The following is a 19,081-nucleotide window of genomic DNA, read 5'->3' as shown; positions in this document are numbered from 1 at the left end:
AAATTTTATTTAAATAATTATGTATATATATTTTGTTTCTTGCAGGTAATATCAAAACTTCATGATCGAATAATAAAATCTAACAACAAGGATCATAATTATGAGACACCATCAACGATACGTCGAGTACAAACAAATTAAACATTTTATTATTATTATTATTATTATTATTATTATTAAATGAAACATGATTTTTAAAACAAAGAATTTCTTTATGAAAATAATTAATAATTATATTACCTAAATTATTATTCTTACAATATTGTTAACAATCCGAATTACCTGTGTATATTTTTGTTTCCATTTAGATGGTTCGATGACGATGTCAATGAAGATGACGATGATGATATCATGGTTGTCCCATTTTACAGGAAGAGAGAGTGAGAAAGAAAGATAAAAAGGACGGAAGGGTTAGAGTACAACCACCCTGAAAAAGACCCATATAATCTCTCATGAATACATAATCCAGATGCAAACAGCCGACACGCGCAACCTCGTTTTAAACGGTCACGATATTTCACGGATTATAAGTATGCAACACGAAAGAAGAATATTTGCACTTTATACGGTTATGCATGTATTTATATACGACACTGGTAAAAAGGGAGGAGGGAACGGAGGAGGGGGAGGGTGGAAATCGATATTTTTTTTGTAACTCTATTTAAAAAGTGCAAACCTTTCGAAGAGATCATCATCAATCTTGAGTATTTAAAATTCGAACGAATACGAAGTAGAAATAATATTTCAAATCCGATTTACACATTGGACTTTATACTTTGAAAAATCTTCAATTAAATGAAAAATTGGAATAAATACGAAATAAAAAATAATATTTTTAGATTCGATAAATTGTGACACACGTAAATGAACGATGATTTATACTTTGGAAGATAAAAAAACGAACTTCTACGCTTATTTATACTTTGTAATATCATAAATTGTGAGTATTGAAAAATTAGAACAAATACTAAAATCACGAAATAATATTTTTAGATGGATCGAGTGAACAAAAGTGTTCGTATTTAAATAAACTTAATCTAAGTTTTACGAATTTCAATTGCGAAAGAAAAAAAGGACTTAATCGTTGATGCAAATAAAGATAAAAATCTGATCCTTCAAGACCTATCTTATTCCTTTTTTTTATACCGTGCAAAGTAAACTTCGATATCGGTACTAGTGCGATAAAAAAAAGAAAAGTAGGCGTTGATCGATGAGTATACAGATCGGATCTTATTCTCTGTCAGGATAGAAAAGAATAAAAAAATTCTATCGTTCATTTTGAAACGTCCAGAGTGGAGAAGGAAGAGGAGAATGATTCATGTAACTTGTACACCCTTTTTCTTTTTTTCTTTCAAAGTCAGGATCAACGATACATCAAAAAATACCTCGACACAATTTTTTTATTTTAAAATAATATTTTACATTAAATGCATAATTCAAAATCAATTCAAGATGTACAAGTTGAATAAATTGTGTCCTGTATTTTTTAATATTATATTATAGGAAGAAACGGGAATGTGTTATTTGATAATAAACATTATCAATCGTTAGGAGAGATCAAGGAAAAATTATATTAGATAAATTTCTTTGTAAAGAAAAGTTATTATTCATTTTTTTCTTTTTTTTCTTTTTTTCTTTTGCTGTAATCACACGAGAAGAAGACTCACATTTTCCTTGAAAACATTATTTCCATTTCTCTTAACACAGCAATTATTTGATTCGTTAGTAACGAGCGGGGCTTAAGGGGAGGGGGCAGGGGGCTAACGAGGGGAAAGAGAAAAAACAAACAAACAAAATAAAAAGATAGTTAAATTTAAAGGCCGAAGGAGAAGATAATAATTTCGATGAAGATAATCGAAAGATATTATTGCACGATTAAAAAACCATGCACGAGCGCTTAGAAATAATTGTATTTTCATATGTTTGTTGTGTGTGCTTTTTCTTTTTCTTTTTCATTTTTTTTTTCAATCTTTTCGCAAAATGCATACATGCGGCAGCAGAGACATATCATACACACGCACGCACACACGTATATGTCCTTTAAATATACGAGACAACACACCACCCACACATTTGTTCTTTCTCTAATCCATTCTTCCTTTTATTTTATTTTTAATTTTATTTTTTTTTCGTTTATTATACTCTGTCATTTCTCTTTTTCTCTTTTATAATTCTTCGACTTATAAAAATATATATAGGTATTGGACGGAAGCCGTGACATGATTCTTTAGGCTATTTCTTTTTTTATGTATGTGTGTATATATATATGTATATGTATAAAGACAAAATAAAATAAAATAAAATAAATGATTTTGGTATTTTTTTTTTTTTTTTTTTATTTGAGCGAGGGTTTTCCTTTTTATCCTGAAGAATTTCTGTTCTGTTCTGTTCTGTCCTCTCGTCGTCGAAGAGATCATCCGCAAAAATAATTAGAAATAAACTCTCGTGTGATAAAACTTTGCCAAAAAAAAAATTAAAATAAAATATACAGAAAATTGTCTTTTTTTTTCTTTTCTTTTTTTTTTTTTTTTTTTTTTTTAATAAAAGAAAAAGAATATATATATGTATATGTATATGTAAATGTATATATACGGGCCTACGTTGATATTGCACAATAATAATTATTTACACGATGCACGATTTTTCACACCTTGTTTTTTGTATAATTGTTTTCTTTTCTTCTTCTTCTTCATTTTCTTCTTGGGAAGATTTTTTTTTTTCGTTTTTCTTTTTTTTATGTACAAAAGAGGAGACAGAATTTTATTCATCATCATTAAGATTAATTAATATCGGAGAAATTGTTTCCCCCTTTCCTTTTCTTTTCTTTGTGTTAGAGTTCCATTATTTTCTTTTATCGTTTATATAAATATAAGATTACATTAATTGCTAGCATAATTATAAAGGTTTTTTTTTGTTTTTTTTTTGTTGTTGTTTCTTCTTTTAGATATAACCCTATAGTTAGAACCCTTTATTAGTAAACGAGCGTAAATGGCTCTTGCAAAAATACGATTATTTTTTGTTTGTTTTTTTTTTTTTTTTTATTAAACTAGCTAAAAAAAGAAAAAAATGTTGTTACTTATTGTTTTAATATTCGTTTTCTTTTTTTCCGATGTCTTTTTCTTTTGTTAATCATTAGTTATATAGTTAAATCTCCCAATCTCGAAGTTCATTAACGCAGTATTATTATCATATTTTTACTTTTTAATATAAATGAATGAATGAATGAATTAATTAGTTAGTTAATTAAACAACTTACTGCACGCACCCTCCGTTTTATTCTTTTTTTTTTTCTTTCTTTTACTATCTTCATTCAGTCAAAAATTGGCAAGAAACCGAAGACACAAAAAAGTGTCAAGAAGAAAAGAGTGTAAAACTATTATTAAATTATATATTTTTTTCTTCTTTTTATTTTGTCGTACTGGACGCTCTCTTCGATGATTGATTTATTTCTTTCTTTATCTCTATCCCTCTCTCTCCCTCTCTCTTTCTCTTTTCTTATTTTTTTTTCTCTAATAAAAACATTTTTTCAAATACGCAAAAATATATAAGCAGGATTATTCGATTATTTGTTTTTTTTCTTATGTTCTCATTTCTTCCCTTCTTTCTCTCACATTAATTCTCTTTTGTGTTAATCGATTATTACAAATACTATTTACGCGTATCGTTGATATTGATCGTTAATAATAATACTAATAATAATAATTATAATAATAATAATAATAATAATAACATTAATAATAATAATAATAATAATAATAATTACACGATCAATATTATAATTCAGTCAAATTTAGTTTTAACAGTTATTAAACTCCCACCCTATCATTAATTCTTCTTCAATACTGTTACTTCGTTTCTTTTTCCTTTGTTTTTTTTCTCTTTTTTTGTTCACACCACCGACACAGGAAGAAATATTATATCAAGTGGACCGAAAAATCCAAGTGCCTTGTTTTTTGTTTTTCTTTTTTTTTTTTTTTGGAAACACCTCAGCGAAAAAGATGTTATTACACTGAAGCAACAACAACAACAAGAACAACAGGCACTTTCTTCTTCTTCTTCTTCTTTTTCTTCTTTAAAAGAAGATGATTGTCTTTCTCATTCATTGGCCCTTTAAACAGCCCACCTCTAAATGCGAATCGACGACGATTATTATAATGATGATTATGACAACGATGATGATGATGATAATGATGATGATAATGATGATGATAATGTGTTAGTTCAATAATAGAAGTTCATATACGTCTTAGACGCTGTCGTTTTCGTCACTCTAGGCTCCTGATTAGGACACTTAATTCACGAAAGGTTGCACCTAGTTTACCTGGTGCTGATTGCTTTTTCAAAAGTATACCACGTATCGTTGATAATTTCTCGTAACAAGACAGGCACTTATTATATCTGTAAAAATGAAATGTATGTGTTAAAAATCAATATTAGTGGGACTAACAATAATAAGACACAAACAATTGAACATAAAATATTAATTGATTTTATTATTTCAATTAATAATAATATGAAATAATTGTAATATACAATTAAATGATAAATTATACTAACCGTTCTTCTCGTGAAACATCAACGCCTATGGTGTGAAGAGGTGCATCCACATTGGATTTAATTACCGATGCAAAATTACGTAAAATAAGTCTCAATGCCGATAAACCTACGGTTATGTACCTGTAAATAAATAAAAATGATTTTTATTACTTGTCATCTCATAGTAAATTAATAAAAACATAAATCAAAAAATAATCATACACTTTTTATATAATAATAATAATAATAATGTTAAATAAGAACAAAACTGTAAATGTGGGAGTTAATGTGAACTATAAGGAAGAAGGAAAAAAAAATCGTGCTACGGGTAACTAAGGTTGTTACAAAAAAATAAATTATTAGACCATAACGATCCCAATAAATAACGAAAGCTAGCAAAGACTCGCCCGAACGATTCGATGCGCTTCCTGTTGGTCGATGATAAAGGGTTCAACCGAAACTACCGTTTTGAATCACCGAAACGAATCATAAGCGAGCCCATAAATGCAGGACACGCATCGAAACGATTTTATTTCTAACGCTCGTTTTTTTTCACGGATTTCAAAGGATATCACGAACGCTATTATTCAATACATTTTTATATAACTAAACATTATTTTATCATAATTTGTTTATAACACATATTTGCATTTATATTTTTATTTGATTATTTCATTTCTTAATTATTTATTTTTCTATCTCTTGAATGCATTTTATACAATAATTTATATATTAATAACAAAATAGATCGTAATAATTATGTTTTAGTATAAATATATGTTTTTTTTTTATTTTTACTTAAAAAAAGAATCTATATAACAAACACAAGAGAGACTAAGTTAAAAGAACATTGAATAATGAGAAACAGGGAAAAACTATGGGGGAGGACAAATTTCACCCCTATGACACGCCTAGCAATACAAGTTTAGATTTTCATCGTACTATTTTTTTCTCACGGGATCTAACCAGAGGCAGATCTATCAAATAACCGTATCGAACGAACCGTAAAAATTTACAAGTATTTACATACAAATTGTGATATCTGATATTATCAAAATATATACATATATACTCTATCTCTCTTACTCTTTTTTATTTAATATTAACCATACTAAAATTTTAATGAAATAAAATTAATTAAATATATAAAAAAAACGTTATTAAAAGGATACGTGATAGTTATTGTAGTTTATCAAAAGAATAGAAACACGTTGATTGACAAAGATTGACAAAGTAAAATCTATCAACATATGCACGCACGCTTACCACTTCAAATTTCAATCGAAACTGACAAGGGGGCAGAGGGAGGGGATATTCGCGATGAGAATTGTAACACGAATTTGCATCTGTCAGTATCTCTCATTGTCTTGGCTAATTTTGCGTACCCTCCTTTTCTTACTGCACGTTTCGATCGTATTTCCCTACCCCACTCTAAATTAGCCATTCCTATAGAAAACTATGACAGTACACCTAAGTTCCATTCGTTCTAACATAATACCCAAAGTACGGACCCTTGTAACATGCGCGTATTATTTAGGTTTTAAGTTTTGGTGCATGAATTCAATTTACAAAAGAATTCGAACGGTTATGACCTCATAAAAAAAAAACAATTATTTTATAAGAAAAATAAACAATTTTTAATAATACTTACATTTCGTATTTACTTTGAACGAGTTCAGCGATAGGCCCAAGAAGTAAATTGCACAAATCCAAATTCCAGATGGTTCTGCAAATAAAAGTAAATCACATAAGTAAAAAAAGAGAAACAAAAATCTTTAATAAAAGTCATTATTTATTTATAGAAAAATAATAATGCTTACGGTTTCAACGTTAATATACCCAGAATATCAACGATAATCGCAAGATCGTTCATTGCAACTGCTGAATCTATCGCTGACTGAAATTGAAAATAATTTTATTTATAATTTCTTTCTATATCACATATATTTCCAATGATTATTTTGTAATATATAAAATTAACAAAAAAATACCTTAAGATCTTTATTATGCCAAAGGGAATAGACGATTTGCAGAGAACGATGTCTACTGGTGAGTACAGTCATCATTGGTTCATGTCCTCGCATCATACTATTTAATACTTCTGCTTCTGACATTTCTGCTAATACTCCCATTTGCGAATACGCTAATCCCGGAGATCCTGCGTAACTACTTTTCTGCAAATAATTGTATAGTTTTTGAGATTACATATTAATAATTTAAATAAACCAAACTCATTAGAATCAGATCAGTGATCAGTAAAAAAGAAATATATATGAAACACTTACTGGTAAAAATGTTTCAACATCTAAACCATAAGGTTTATCAGCACTTATTGGAACTAATTCTTCCTTTTCAATATCTTCAACTTGTGATCTTAATTGTGTAACTGAATCCACTTTAGGCGTTGGAAGTACTTGTAATTTGTTGTTCTTTTTTAATGTTGAGGTTCCCGTTGTCGTTGTGTTTCGGGCCGATAGTGTAGCAGAATTAGCAAAATTTCTATTTAAAGACGTTGACCTTGATTGCGCTGTGTTTGGTCTATTTAGTGCAGGATCGGAGGGACTATGTCTTATATTATTAATTCTGCAACAAATAATATCATATATATATATAAATTATGAATATATATTTTTGTATTTTATTTCAAAGAGATATATAAAATTTAATATAGTACAAAAATGTATACTTACTGTACAGGATAATCACTTTCATAGCCTTGCTCGCTTTCTCTACAACTATTTTGGCGCTTTAAGTAATGCTTAGGCGAATCTGGACTGGGCACTCTATTTTTTAATTTTCCATCATCCATAACAGGTATTACAGCCGCCATTGGTGCAACTCTCGGTGTTAAAGTCGAGTTAGATCTTTGTGGACCCAAAGGCTGTGATGGTATTGTTTCATTAGCTTGTGCAGCTCTTTTCCCAGGAAAAGGTGTAATGTTTTGTTTAAGCGGCGGTATAGAAGCTAAATTTTTGGATGATCTATTCAGCATATTGTTTGCTTGTAAATTAGCACGAATTTGACTGGTCGTAGTTATAACATTCCTTTGCGTTGGCGGCGATGATCTTATCGGTTGAACACGTACTGGCACCGGTTTGGTTAGTGACAATGTTGTTACCGTTGGAGATGGTGACAATGATGATGGCATAGATGACATTTCACTTGATTCTACTGTACTTATATTTGATATTGATGTACATAGATTTTGTAGTACCTGTGGTTGCGAAGGATCTGTGAAATAGACATTTAATTTACAATTAATATTACGATCAACTTGTGTAACATTAATTTTTGTTTTATTATATTTGTGTAATAGTGTGTGTTTATTTGTAAATAGAAAATTAATAAAAATGTTAATCAATTTTCAGTTAAAATAACAAAGACAAGTGGGAAGTTTTATTTTTTTTACAAACTCACCTACATCTTGAGGCTCTTGGAAAGCCTCAGGTTCTGGTGGAGGTGTGCGAGACACTGAAACATATCATGCAGAGCATGCCCATTCACAAACGACATTCCACATTGTCTAAGTTATATGTATGAAAAATGATACCAATAAGAATACCATTATAAGTGATTAAAGATAAACTGATAGTAGAAAACTACTAGATCGAATAGTATATTGAATTAGGAAGAATATGTTATATATAAAAAATTTATTTACGAGCTCTGTTAGGCTGAAATATGTCCCGATAATCAGAAACATTAGGTATATCTGCATATGTCGCTTCATCTTCTGGATCCGTGCCTGACTTATCTGCTTCTTCTATTGTTCGTACATCTAGCCTATAAATTTATGATACTCTTACTCAAATATATATTTTTTTGATATACAGGGTGTCTAAGATTTTTCTAATTAAACAATGTCAAAACATATTCATTTAAACACCCTATAGAATGCAAGTACTATTATATTGTACTTACGTATGTTTCTTCAATTCCGGTGGCCGTTCTCTAGAAAAACTTTTCCTCAATGAATTTCCATGATTAAATGGAGACAATGATACTCCCCCCAATGGTGCTATTTTTTTTAAATCACAGACATAAAGGATAACATTTGTAGTATGGCAACTTGCACCGATCTAAAATAAGTAATTTTACTGTTGTTACATTTATCTTATTATAAGAATGATATAATTTATTAATATTTTTTTACCAATTGATTTTGAGCTACAGCTATGTCCTGTACTTTGCCCCAGCCGGTTGGAACCGTATCTAATGTTCTACCCGGCTCCCAACCATAGACTTTTAAAACGTCGTGACTACCGGCAAAAAGACATTCTCCTCCTTGACTGAAGTATAGGCACCTAAGAAAATATATTTACAGTTAAATATAAATGATTAACAATGAGAAAAATAAATCTTATTTACCTTATTCCTGATGAATGATTTTGTTCTGTGGAAGATACAAGCTGAAACGATTCCAAATCCCAGAAATGAACTGTTCTGTCTGCACTTCCACTTGCTAACAAAAATTCATGTGGATGAAATTCGACGGTTAATGCTGGTCCCCTGTGTTCTGAAAATTCTCTGAGTTGTCTTCCTGCTCTTAAATCCCATAACTACTAGAAAATACAATTCAATGATATATCATGTCTATGGGAAAATAATATTAGAATTAAAGAAATATCATTACAATTCACCTTGACCATGCCTTCTTCTCCTGCACTGGCGATCCATTGCCCATCAGGACTAAATTTTAAACTATTAACTGTCAGATTATGTCCCTTATAGGTAAAAATACAACCCTTCCTTCTTATATCCCATAATTTGATCGCAGTATCCAAACTTCCAGATGCTAATAATTCCCCATAAGGATGGAAGTCCATACATTTGATTCCTGCTTTGTGTCCCGTCAAAGTACGAGCTAATTTAGCATGTTCCAAGTCCCAAATTTTTAATGCCCCTGTCTGAGAACCGGCACATACTAAATCCTCTGTTTGGCCAAATCTTACACATTCTATCGATGTTGTATGACCACTCAGGCTCTACGTATATAAAAACAAAAAAGATATGTTTATTTTATAACATAAAACATAAGGAAAGAAATAATTAGAAATGAATAATAATAATAATTATAATAATATTTTTAATAAATACCATAATACAATTAGGTTTTCCAACTGCCCATAAGTTGACTTTCTTGTCATCGCCACCAGTGACCAAAACACGACCAGATTTGTGTCCCAATGCCAAACAGTTAACATTTGATGCATGGGCAACAAAATCTTCTGCGAAGTAGAGAAACATGTATTAACAATTAGAAAAGTAATTCCTTATATATAAGATTTTATGACATGTGTATAACACATGTGTCAGACGAATACAAAAAAGGATCTGACTATAATTATAGAATGCTGTATATAGAATATGTATGAGTACACTTCAAGCATACTATTCTCTGATAAACATTAATTGTTTACTTCAAATCAAATAGCCAATTAAAAGTCATCTAACGATATAATCCTTCCTTTTAAATATAATGATATATTTAAAAATAGTATAAAAAATAACTGCAAAATAATAATAAGCACTCACGTAATTTCCAAGATCTCTTCGTTGACGAAGCCATATTCTGGGACCAAGAAGATTGCGTTGTACAAGACTTATTTGGGAGGAACAACAGTCTGAGATTGAAGATCGTAGTGGTAGGATAAGTTTTTGCACGAATTTAAATGTAACATTTTTACTCGTTTGGAGATATTATTCCTTTCAAACACGAAACTAAACTTCCCGTCAACTTGACGACATGATTCGAAACTTTTAATCCAGCCCGGCTTCCGATATTATTATTATTTCCATTAATTTTCAACTGACTTTTTTTTATGAAACTTCTTCGTTTCACCTTTATTAGTCGTCGTATCTCATTTCTTGAATCTCTGACTGTGTCCGTGAGTAGCAATGCGAAGTGACGTTGAAAAATATCGAATTATTTTGCTATCGAAGTTGCGCTTCCATTCGAGTTTTTTTTAGGTTAGAATTCAATTTTTCTTCCCCGTGATTAAAAACGATCACGCGAATTATATCCCTTAAAAATAATAATTATAATAAATAAACGTAATATTGATAAGCTTAGGATTATTATAACATGATTGATTAAAAATAATCGTTGTAATTATCGTACAATTTAACCTCTTTCGTGGTAATCGATATCGAGATACAATATCGATTGTTGGAGGACCAACAGCAGATTGACATTACATACACATAATTAATACGTATATGTGAAGTGAAGATAACATTGATGTGTGTATGTATACCATGCGCCACTCAAAGGATTGCGCAAAACTTACTTACACTATGATATTAGAATTAATAAACAATGAGATTCTAATTACTTCGCGTCAATAGCTTTAGGTTTGTATTAATATTTACATAAGAATCTATATAAAGTATTTTAATTTGAATAATTATTCATTTATTATTATAGGCGACCATAATACAAAGTCAAGGCAAAGAGGTGTGATCATTAATTGTAATCACAAACATGTTTACTTTATCCAATATATGTTTTAATAAAATAATTACGAATGCAAGAAAATGTTTTATCTATAATAAATGTAAACGAGGTTGCAAAACTTATGTGCAAGGTCAATCACCGGAACGACGTATAAGGGAATATTTTTATTATATCGATCATCAAGGCATGGTACGGTGTATTAATTTTTTTTTTATTTCATCTTATTATTATCGGAAATCATTTTTATGATTACTTTATTACTTACAGCTGTTTTTGGATGATGTACGTATTAAAAATTTTACATCCTGTTTCAAAGGTATGTCTCAATGCGTAGACTGGCAGCTATGCAAACTAATTACAAAATTTACTCTACGAGTCAAATGTCATTCTATTTACAGATGGAAAACGTAAAATATTATTTCAGACAAAAAGTTTTTGGAATTTTTCTTCAAACGACTCAAAATAAATAATACTGGACGGTACACGCAAGAATTCCCATACATCTCCCTTTGCGGTTTAGAAAGGAACTTTGTTAAGTGCGATGATCTTCCCATAGTATTCACGAAAATCATTGAAAAGACAAATGTAGAAGTCGGTGAAAAGGAGGATTGGTTCGGTTATTCGCATGCCGAAAAATTACTTCAGGTAAATGATAAAGAACAAATATATATGCATTTAAAATTTAAATATAAAAATTATACAATGAATTTTTACAGGTACCATTCGAACCACAAAAATTATTAATGGACCCTAACTCAGGTAGAGTGTATCATCCTGCGCCTGAGAAAGTAGGAGGTATTGGCCTAGTAAGATCTAAAATTGCTATTGAACTGAGTATTCATTTTTGTTTTGAAAATGGGGAAGATCAAGGTCCAACTCATTTTCAATGGAAAGATAAAAAATACTCGATCGATAATGAATGGTATAAAAACAGTATAAAATATAAAGATAAATAGATAAAGATTATATTATTCTCCTAATATGTATATTTCTATGTTTGTAATTATATTTAAGAACATAACAAATTTTTTAAATACCTAGATATCAGATTACATTAAAATAAATTTGAGATATCAAATATTCTCGCAGTGAAATCATCAGACGTTGTTAATACGATTTGTCCCTCTCTAAAAGTATTTGTAGATTGAATTGTTTGATTATTTTACTTATCATTAAATATAATTATCATTATTATTACTTACTCGGATATGTGTAAATCAAGAATATCTTTGGAATGTCCTGTAAATAGGTGTAAGCATAATCCATTTTTCGCGTCAAAGCATCTGAGAATACCGTCGAGTCCACCAGAAAATAGCAATGACGTTGTACCTTTCCATAAGATTTTACTTATACCACTTTCTTGTTCTATTTTGTGCCGGAGTACCTAGACATTTTTTAAAGACATTTAAATACTTTATATAAAATTAACAAAGTATTATCATGTTTTATTTCTAAGCACTTCACAGTCAAAGGGTTAAAATAAAGCATACAACTCACCTGTTTTGGTATATCCCAAATAAAAATTTCTCCATTTAAACTACCTGTTGCAGCTACTTGAAATGTGGGATCTTTACAGAAAGCTACCGTCTCTACCCAATTTCTATCAGAATCTTCCATGTCATTTTCTGATTCGCTATTAAGATCTTGTAATATAGATATTATCTGTAAACATTTATAGACATTTATCTTATTAATAAAAAATTTGTTATAATATAATTACAGTGTAATAATAAATTACAATTAACGAATATAAACTGTTCAAAAATAATGTTTGCTAACCAATCATTCATTCAAAAATCAAATAATTGTTTTCTTTTCAATTACCTTTCCTGTATGCGACATACTAAGAATAGTTTTTCCATCTACTGCTGCGGATAATATTAAATTATTATCCATATAACAATCGAGCGCTGTTATGGCTGCATTATGGCCTACATTAGAAGGAACTGTTGATATCATGTTATTTGATTTTAAATCGAATACACGAATTGTACCATCTTCATATCCAACTGCAAGTCGTTTACCTGTTTATACATAAGTATGTAAGTATGTGTATTTATAAATACAAAGTTTCAAACGTTAGTTACATACCATCAGGTAAAATTACACCTGCTTCCGCTCTGTTTCCAAAACCTTGTAAAACTTTGCAATCCCCATCAGGTATTTTCCACATGAAAATTTCACCATTTACGGAACCTGCGATTAAAACGTTAGCTGCCATATGCCACTTCATCCACTGAAAATAAAACAAAATATTAATAATAATAATAATAAAGTCAATCTTTACAAATAAAATTTTAATTAATTAAAGTAATATTTACAGTAGCATCTCCCATATTGTAATTCCAGATCAAAGATTTGTCACTTAATTTCCACAATTGTATGATGCCACTCATATCGCCGGTAGCCAAGTAGGTTTCATCAAAATTAAATTCAGCGAATATAATGCTATCTTTATGATCTGTGCAATTTAAAATGATTTCTCCAGTCGTTGTGTCCCAAACATAGGCCTTATCCTCTTCACTTCCTGTAACTGCTATCTTTCCAGCCTTACTTAAAAAACCGCAAAAGACAGATCCTAATGTTACAAAAATGAATTTATAAATCTATTATGTTAGAAGTCCAAACAATTACAAAACTGTAATGTATACAAACCAGATTTGTGTCCGGTGAAAACTAAAGTTGCATCCTCTTTTTCTGGATCTATTTTCATTGCTTCTTCGTTGTTAAGCGAATCAGGATCTATAACTTCAATAACATCTTCGTTGTAAATAAGTTCCTCTTCGTCCATTTGATTGATCATATCAGGAGACGGTGATTCTGTGTCTCGTTTCATTGTGTTTTATAAAATTTCTTATGCGTTTAACAAATCACAACACACACTTTCAAAAGAAAGTTTTTTCTTTTACTGGCAGTGAAATCTGTATTTGTAGAAAAACAACAAAATGACTATTTAACACTGTTAATAAATTCAATCTAATGTAACAAAGATAACCATTAAATTCAACTACATCAACTAATCATGCTTGATTTTGAAAAATCGAGGTTAATAACTCGATATTCTATAACTATATATAATATAACAAATACACATACAAATTGACATTCACATCAGGTTGATATCCTAAGTTTCTTCTTGTGTTGCTACCTGGTGTATATATATACAAATTATATATATGTGATGCTACAGGTCGTATCAAGCACCTTCAGAGGTGGGGGATGGCGTGAGATAAAACTAGGTTAGCGATGTCAGTGCCACTTGACGGCAGAACTTGGAACTCTTTCATCACTGACAAGAAATCGATTTATATCTATCGATAAGTTAGATTATCTCGAGTCGAAAGTTAATTAAAACCAAAATTTGAAAAAAGTTAATCTTTTTGCTGATTCGACATGCATAATTGATCATGTAAAACAATATGAAGATAATTAATATGTTTGAATTAATTGCATCTGCAAGGAAAAATGTAAATTACATATGATTTAAATAAAAATTAATTAGATCATTTGCGATCATTGTATTTTCTTTTATAATTATTTTCCCTTAAGATAATTTACTCCTGGTAGATTATCAATGAATAGAACTAACAGGAGTAAAATGCGTCAATTGTTAAAACATGTTTCATCATCCTTCCGGCTTTCCTCTCTTACTTCAATCTTTTATTTCTCTTCTCTCCCCCTCTTTTTGGCGAATACCATTTTTCTCTTCGTCATTCTCTCTCTCTCTCATGTTAAAGAAGCGTTCAACACACAACGGTTGAACTACTCCACAGTCTTGGCTCGTCCTCCGTGCCGCGTTTATATAGAAGTTAAATGTTATTAATATTTCTTTACAAATATACACGTGTTCATATATATGTACATAACAAATAATTATTCTAAATACAAATGAAATAAAATATTTTCTAAGTGATAGTTATAATTCATTATTTATATAAATCGCGAATTATATTATTCTGTAATTGGTGATACAATCTCAATCGATAAGGTAGGTTTCTTCTTTAATACAGATACATAAATTAAAAAACCGGAATATGTAAATATTTGTATACTTATGCGTGTATAATTTTTACAATAGATTGTTGTCATTTCAATTGAAAGTTACGAAATTGAATTAAAAAGAAACCAAAATTAATTTATAAATAAGAAAAAAGGTTTTTCGTGATGAAGGAAAAGATTAAAAGAAAGAAAAAACTTAAGAAAGTTAGAAAAATGAATTAGGTAAGAGCTCATTGATAAAAATACATACAGTAAGAATAAGAAGAGGAGGAAGAAGAAGAGTTTGAAGGTCGAGAGTTTATATTAAAAATATCATTAAATAATCAAGAGCGCGTGTGGCATTTTAGAATTTGGAAAGTTTTCGAATACCGGTACAAGTAATCGACGGAAAACGATCGATGGAAACGAGCGCAGAAAGCGCCTTTCATAAATTTTATTATACACAAAATTTCAAATTATCGTGGATAAAGAAAAAAGAAGTAGAAGAAGAGGAAGAGGAGGAAGAAGAAGAAGAAGAAGAAGAAGAAAAAGGGAGCCAAATTCAAAATTTGTTAATTAAAATGAATCTTCGAACCATCATTTACAACGTTTTATCGTTAAGTTGAAATTATGGGAAAAATAATTGCAAAGTACAAGAAGAGTTTGAACAAAAAGAAAGAAAATACTATAATTATTTATTATATATAGTCTCTTCTTTTTTATATATAAAAAATATTTTGCAAACTTTGTTGCCCCATTTCAAAATGGCGGCAAGAAGCGGTGATTCAAATTTAAATGCAGTTTATACCCGAATGATTTAGTTAGAATGAAAAAATCTTGAACTATAGGATAAAATAAATAAATCGAAGGAATAGATAAATTATTAATATATTTTTATATATATATATATATATATATATATGATAGTTTTGAATTTGATAAGAATTCGAATTAACGGCAGCTAATAAGAAGATAACTAAAAGAGATTTATTGTTCAAATCTTGATCGATTATCATCGTAAGATGACAGAACGTTTTATTAGATTTAGATTGATACATTTGATAAATATTTATTATTAACGATGGATACCAACGACAACGGCGTTTGGATTTTTGGTTATGGTTCTCTCTGCTGGAATCCTGGTTTTGAATATTGTAAAAGTACAACTGGTTTTGTCAAAGGATATACCAGAAGATTTTGGCAAGGAAATACTACGCATCGTGGTACCACAGAAAAGGTAAATTTTTTGGCATCTTCCTCTGCTACGTAAATATTTCCTTATTCTTATTATTATTATTATTATTAGTTTTATATTTATAAATGTTAAAGAGATCGCATGCAATTCACATTTTGCTTTACAATTTCTTTACAATGATAAATAACAATTGTTATATTCGAATGTTTTCGATATTTGCACGAACGATTGAAAAGCACGAAAAATAATGAAATCAAATTTAAAATTCAAAATACTCTAATTATGTTTATTTAGTTAATGATACGCGTGTTCTCTCTTATCGATATATTCTACGAAAAGTATATATATATATATCAAATAAAAATAACAAGGATAATATATATATTTCTCGCGCGAGATACGACTTCTGTTCTTTTTGTTTTTTTTTTTTTTGTTCTCTTTTGAATACGTCAATTCAACGAAACAGAGATTTTTTTTCTTCTTTCTTTTTATAACGTTGATACGATTATTAAATGATTGATATGATAACTGGATAATTCGTGAACGTTTTAATCAAATTTTGCTCATAATCTAACGTTATGTCACACGCGAGGAGGTCTCTTCTTGAAAAAAGATAAGATTAATTTTTTTAAGTCTAGACTTGGATTAATTTTTACTAAATATATTTTTTCTTCTTTTTCTTCTTCTTCTTCTTCTTCTCCTTTTCTTTCCTTTCAAAATAAAAATCTTGCTAGTTAAAGATTCATTAGCATTCAATCGAACAGTCGCGTGATTTTTTACGCGAATGGAATCTTAATCATTTGTTTACTTACAAATCCTAATAATTATAATAATAATAATAAAAATGCTAATTGTGTTACGTGAATGGAAAGAGGAATGAAAATTAGCATGATCGGCAATGAAAGTGATTTCATTTGATTTTGGATTTTGAATTTTCGTCAAATCAAAATAAGGAGAAAGTTGTTGTAATAAAATATAATAAAATCACCTCTCGTTCATACTAAGCCCAACCAGTTAGAAACCGGTATAAACTGATATCTTTCTATGCATGTATGTGAGTTACGTTTTATATTGCTATAAAATAATATATGTTTGTGTTAGCAGCTGAACGATATAAAATACTGCCATGCTATCTTTAACATTTTTATATATGTGTGATATGATATATATATATCATACATATATATATAAGTACACCAATTTTTTAATGTAACTTTATATGTCCGATAAATAAATGTTTCTGCGTCATTTTATTTCTAAGAAAAAGTATAAACAAAGAAATGATTTGATTTCTTTTGAAAATTTGTTAAAAAACATATTTGTACTTTTTATTTTTCCAGCCTGGTCGAGTTGCTACTTTGGTAGAACAAAAAGAGGTAAATAATATCTTTACAAATATTTTTCACTTCGATGATGTTAATAATAATAAAAAAAAAATGTTATTTTTGATTGTAATTATATGAAATGAATTAATTTTTAGGGTATCGTTTATGGTAGAGTTTTTCAAGTATCAGACAGTACTGCATTACCGTATTTACAAAAAAGAGAATGTTCTTTGGGCGGATATTTGACAATTATTTCGACGTTTCACACTCGTGATGGTAGCAAAAGCTTTCCGGCAATTATTTATATAGCCACTAAAGAGAATCAACATTGGCTTGGGGAAGCACCGCTACGCACTATAGCGAAACAGATTACAGAGTGTTCAGGACCAAGTGGCCATAACGTTGAATATCTCTTACGGTATTAAAATATAATCTTTACACAAATCCTAGCTTATAAATGTAAAAATATTTTTATCTATAAAAAATAACGTGCATTTGTCATCACCAATCGCATTGAAAAATTATCATATAAATATTAATATTAAAGAATATAATTGTTGGTACGTTTAAATTATAAAATAAATAATAAAATAATATATATATATATAAAATAATATAATAATAATGATTTTCACACGTGTTTTCGGTTACAGATTGGCCGATTTTATGCATAGTTATATTCCTGAAGCCCAAGACGAACATCTTTTTACATTAGAATTGTTCGTAAGATCGATTATAAAGGATCAAAATATGTGTTTAAATACTCTTATGGGAAATAGAGAATTTGTAATCGACCTTGAGAATACCGAACAAGGTCAGTTGGAGGCTGATCGTGATAATGCGAATGTTCATAATGGTGTCAATCGTGCTACGGAAAACTCTTTCCAATATGCATCTAGAATTCCTCAGACATTGCGTTGTCTTAAGATGTAATAGTCAATTATGTTAGAGAATTATTTTATTTTACGATTTAATACCAATCAAATCATTTCAAATCTAAGACTTCTCTTTCTCTCTTATGCTATGCTAAAGTAACGAGAAAGTAAGAAAAATAGTTTGATTTGATAATAGTTATTTCTATACTTTCAATGAACAATTATATTTATTTCTTTGAACAAGACGTAACGAAAGTACGCCCGTAAAAATCATTTTTTTTTTCGTATTTTCGTTACACTTTGTATACAAAACGTGCCTGTTCTTTTTATTTAAGCAAGCGCTGGACACTTTTGCTTTATAAATTTGTACATAAATATTATTTAGTTATTAAATATTTTTGGTTGGTAATTATTAAATATTAGTTTTTATTTTACATGATTTAAGTGTGTTATTGCTTTTCTGCATATTCCACATCAAAATAATATTAATATAATAGAAATCTACAATTTGTGTATATTTCGTGTATAATCACAGTGCAATAGGAAAAATCTTTTATAAAATGTTACTATAATAACAATTAAAAACAAAAGCGAATTAGCACAAAAAAGCACTTCAATATGAATGACTATTAAGACGATTATTTAATTCAAACAGTGAATAAGTAAGCTACTCGAGTGAGCCACTATAGTGGCTCATCGACCTGGAAAAAATAAT

General features: G+C 29.2%; 4 protein-coding genes and 1 long non-coding RNA gene across 5 annotated transcripts; 3 read left to right on the top strand and 2 right to left on the bottom strand.

Moving 5' to 3' along the window:
- Positions 1-3,621: 3,621 nt before the first annotated feature.
- Positions 3,622-10,497, bottom strand: LOC122524346 (katanin p80 WD40 repeat-containing subunit B1). The gene is made up of 15 exons (XM_043646536.1): positions 10,072-10,497; positions 9,634-9,764; positions 9,177-9,521; positions 8,905-9,095; positions 8,690-8,840; positions 8,458-8,615; positions 8,198-8,319; positions 7,954-8,007; positions 7,227-7,767; positions 6,822-7,119; positions 6,528-6,710; positions 6,357-6,433; positions 6,188-6,262; positions 4,558-4,677; positions 3,622-4,398 (listed from the first exon to the last, which is right to left on the bottom strand). The coding sequence occupies exons 1-15, from the start codon at positions 10,103-10,105 to the stop codon at positions 4,266-4,268; spliced, it is 2,613 nt and encodes an 870-aa protein (XP_043502471.1). The 5' UTR covers positions 10,106-10,497; the 3' UTR covers positions 3,622-4,265.
- Positions 10,498-10,777: 280 nt separating this feature from the next.
- On the top strand, positions 10,778-12,087 carry LOC122524348 (UPF0598 protein CG30010). The gene is made up of 5 exons (XM_043646538.1): positions 10,778-10,890; positions 10,964-11,182; positions 11,261-11,309; positions 11,418-11,638; positions 11,710-12,087. Exons 2-5 carry the CDS (start codon positions 11,021-11,023, stop codon positions 11,947-11,949), a joined length of 672 nt encoding a protein of 223 aa, XP_043502473.1. The 5' UTR covers positions 10,778-10,890; positions 10,964-11,020; the 3' UTR covers positions 11,950-12,087.
- Positions 11,989-14,200, bottom strand: LOC122524347 (angio-associated migratory cell protein). The gene is made up of 8 exons (XM_043646537.1): positions 14,090-14,200; positions 13,649-13,914; positions 13,315-13,571; positions 13,085-13,229; positions 12,818-13,017; positions 12,491-12,655; positions 12,196-12,377; positions 11,989-12,120 (listed from the first exon to the last, which is right to left on the bottom strand). The coding sequence occupies exons 2-8, from the start codon at positions 13,827-13,829 to the stop codon at positions 12,048-12,050; spliced, it is 1,203 nt and encodes a 400-aa protein (XP_043502472.1). The 5' UTR covers positions 13,830-13,914; positions 14,090-14,200; the 3' UTR covers positions 11,989-12,047.
- Positions 14,201-14,876: 676 nt separating this feature from the next.
- Positions 14,877-15,118, top strand: LOC122524345. The gene is made up of 2 exons (XR_006305517.1): positions 14,877-14,981; positions 15,072-15,118. It is a non-coding gene; the product is annotated as an uncharacterized LOC122524345 (long non-coding RNA).
- Positions 15,119-15,239: 121 nt separating this feature from the next.
- On the top strand, positions 15,240-18,775 carry LOC122524344 (putative glutathione-specific gamma-glutamylcyclotransferase 2). The gene is made up of 4 exons (XM_043646534.1): positions 15,240-16,208; positions 17,507-17,542; positions 17,647-17,909; positions 18,145-18,775. Exons 1-4 carry the CDS (start codon positions 16,053-16,055, stop codon positions 18,422-18,424), a joined length of 735 nt encoding a protein of 244 aa, XP_043502469.1. The 5' UTR covers positions 15,240-16,052; the 3' UTR covers positions 18,425-18,775.
- The last annotated feature ends 306 nt before the right edge of the window (positions 18,776-19,081 follow it).

Source organism: Polistes fuscatus, unplaced genomic scaffold (assembly GCF_010416935.1).
Source record: "Polistes fuscatus isolate 324 unplaced genomic scaffold, CU_Pfus_HIC Scaffold7, whole genome shotgun sequence".
Lineage (NCBI taxonomy): Eukaryota > Metazoa > Arthropoda > Insecta > Hymenoptera > Vespidae > Polistes > Polistes fuscatus.
Note: the sequence above shows the minus strand (reverse complement) of the source record. Positions and strands in the feature narration are given on the sequence as shown.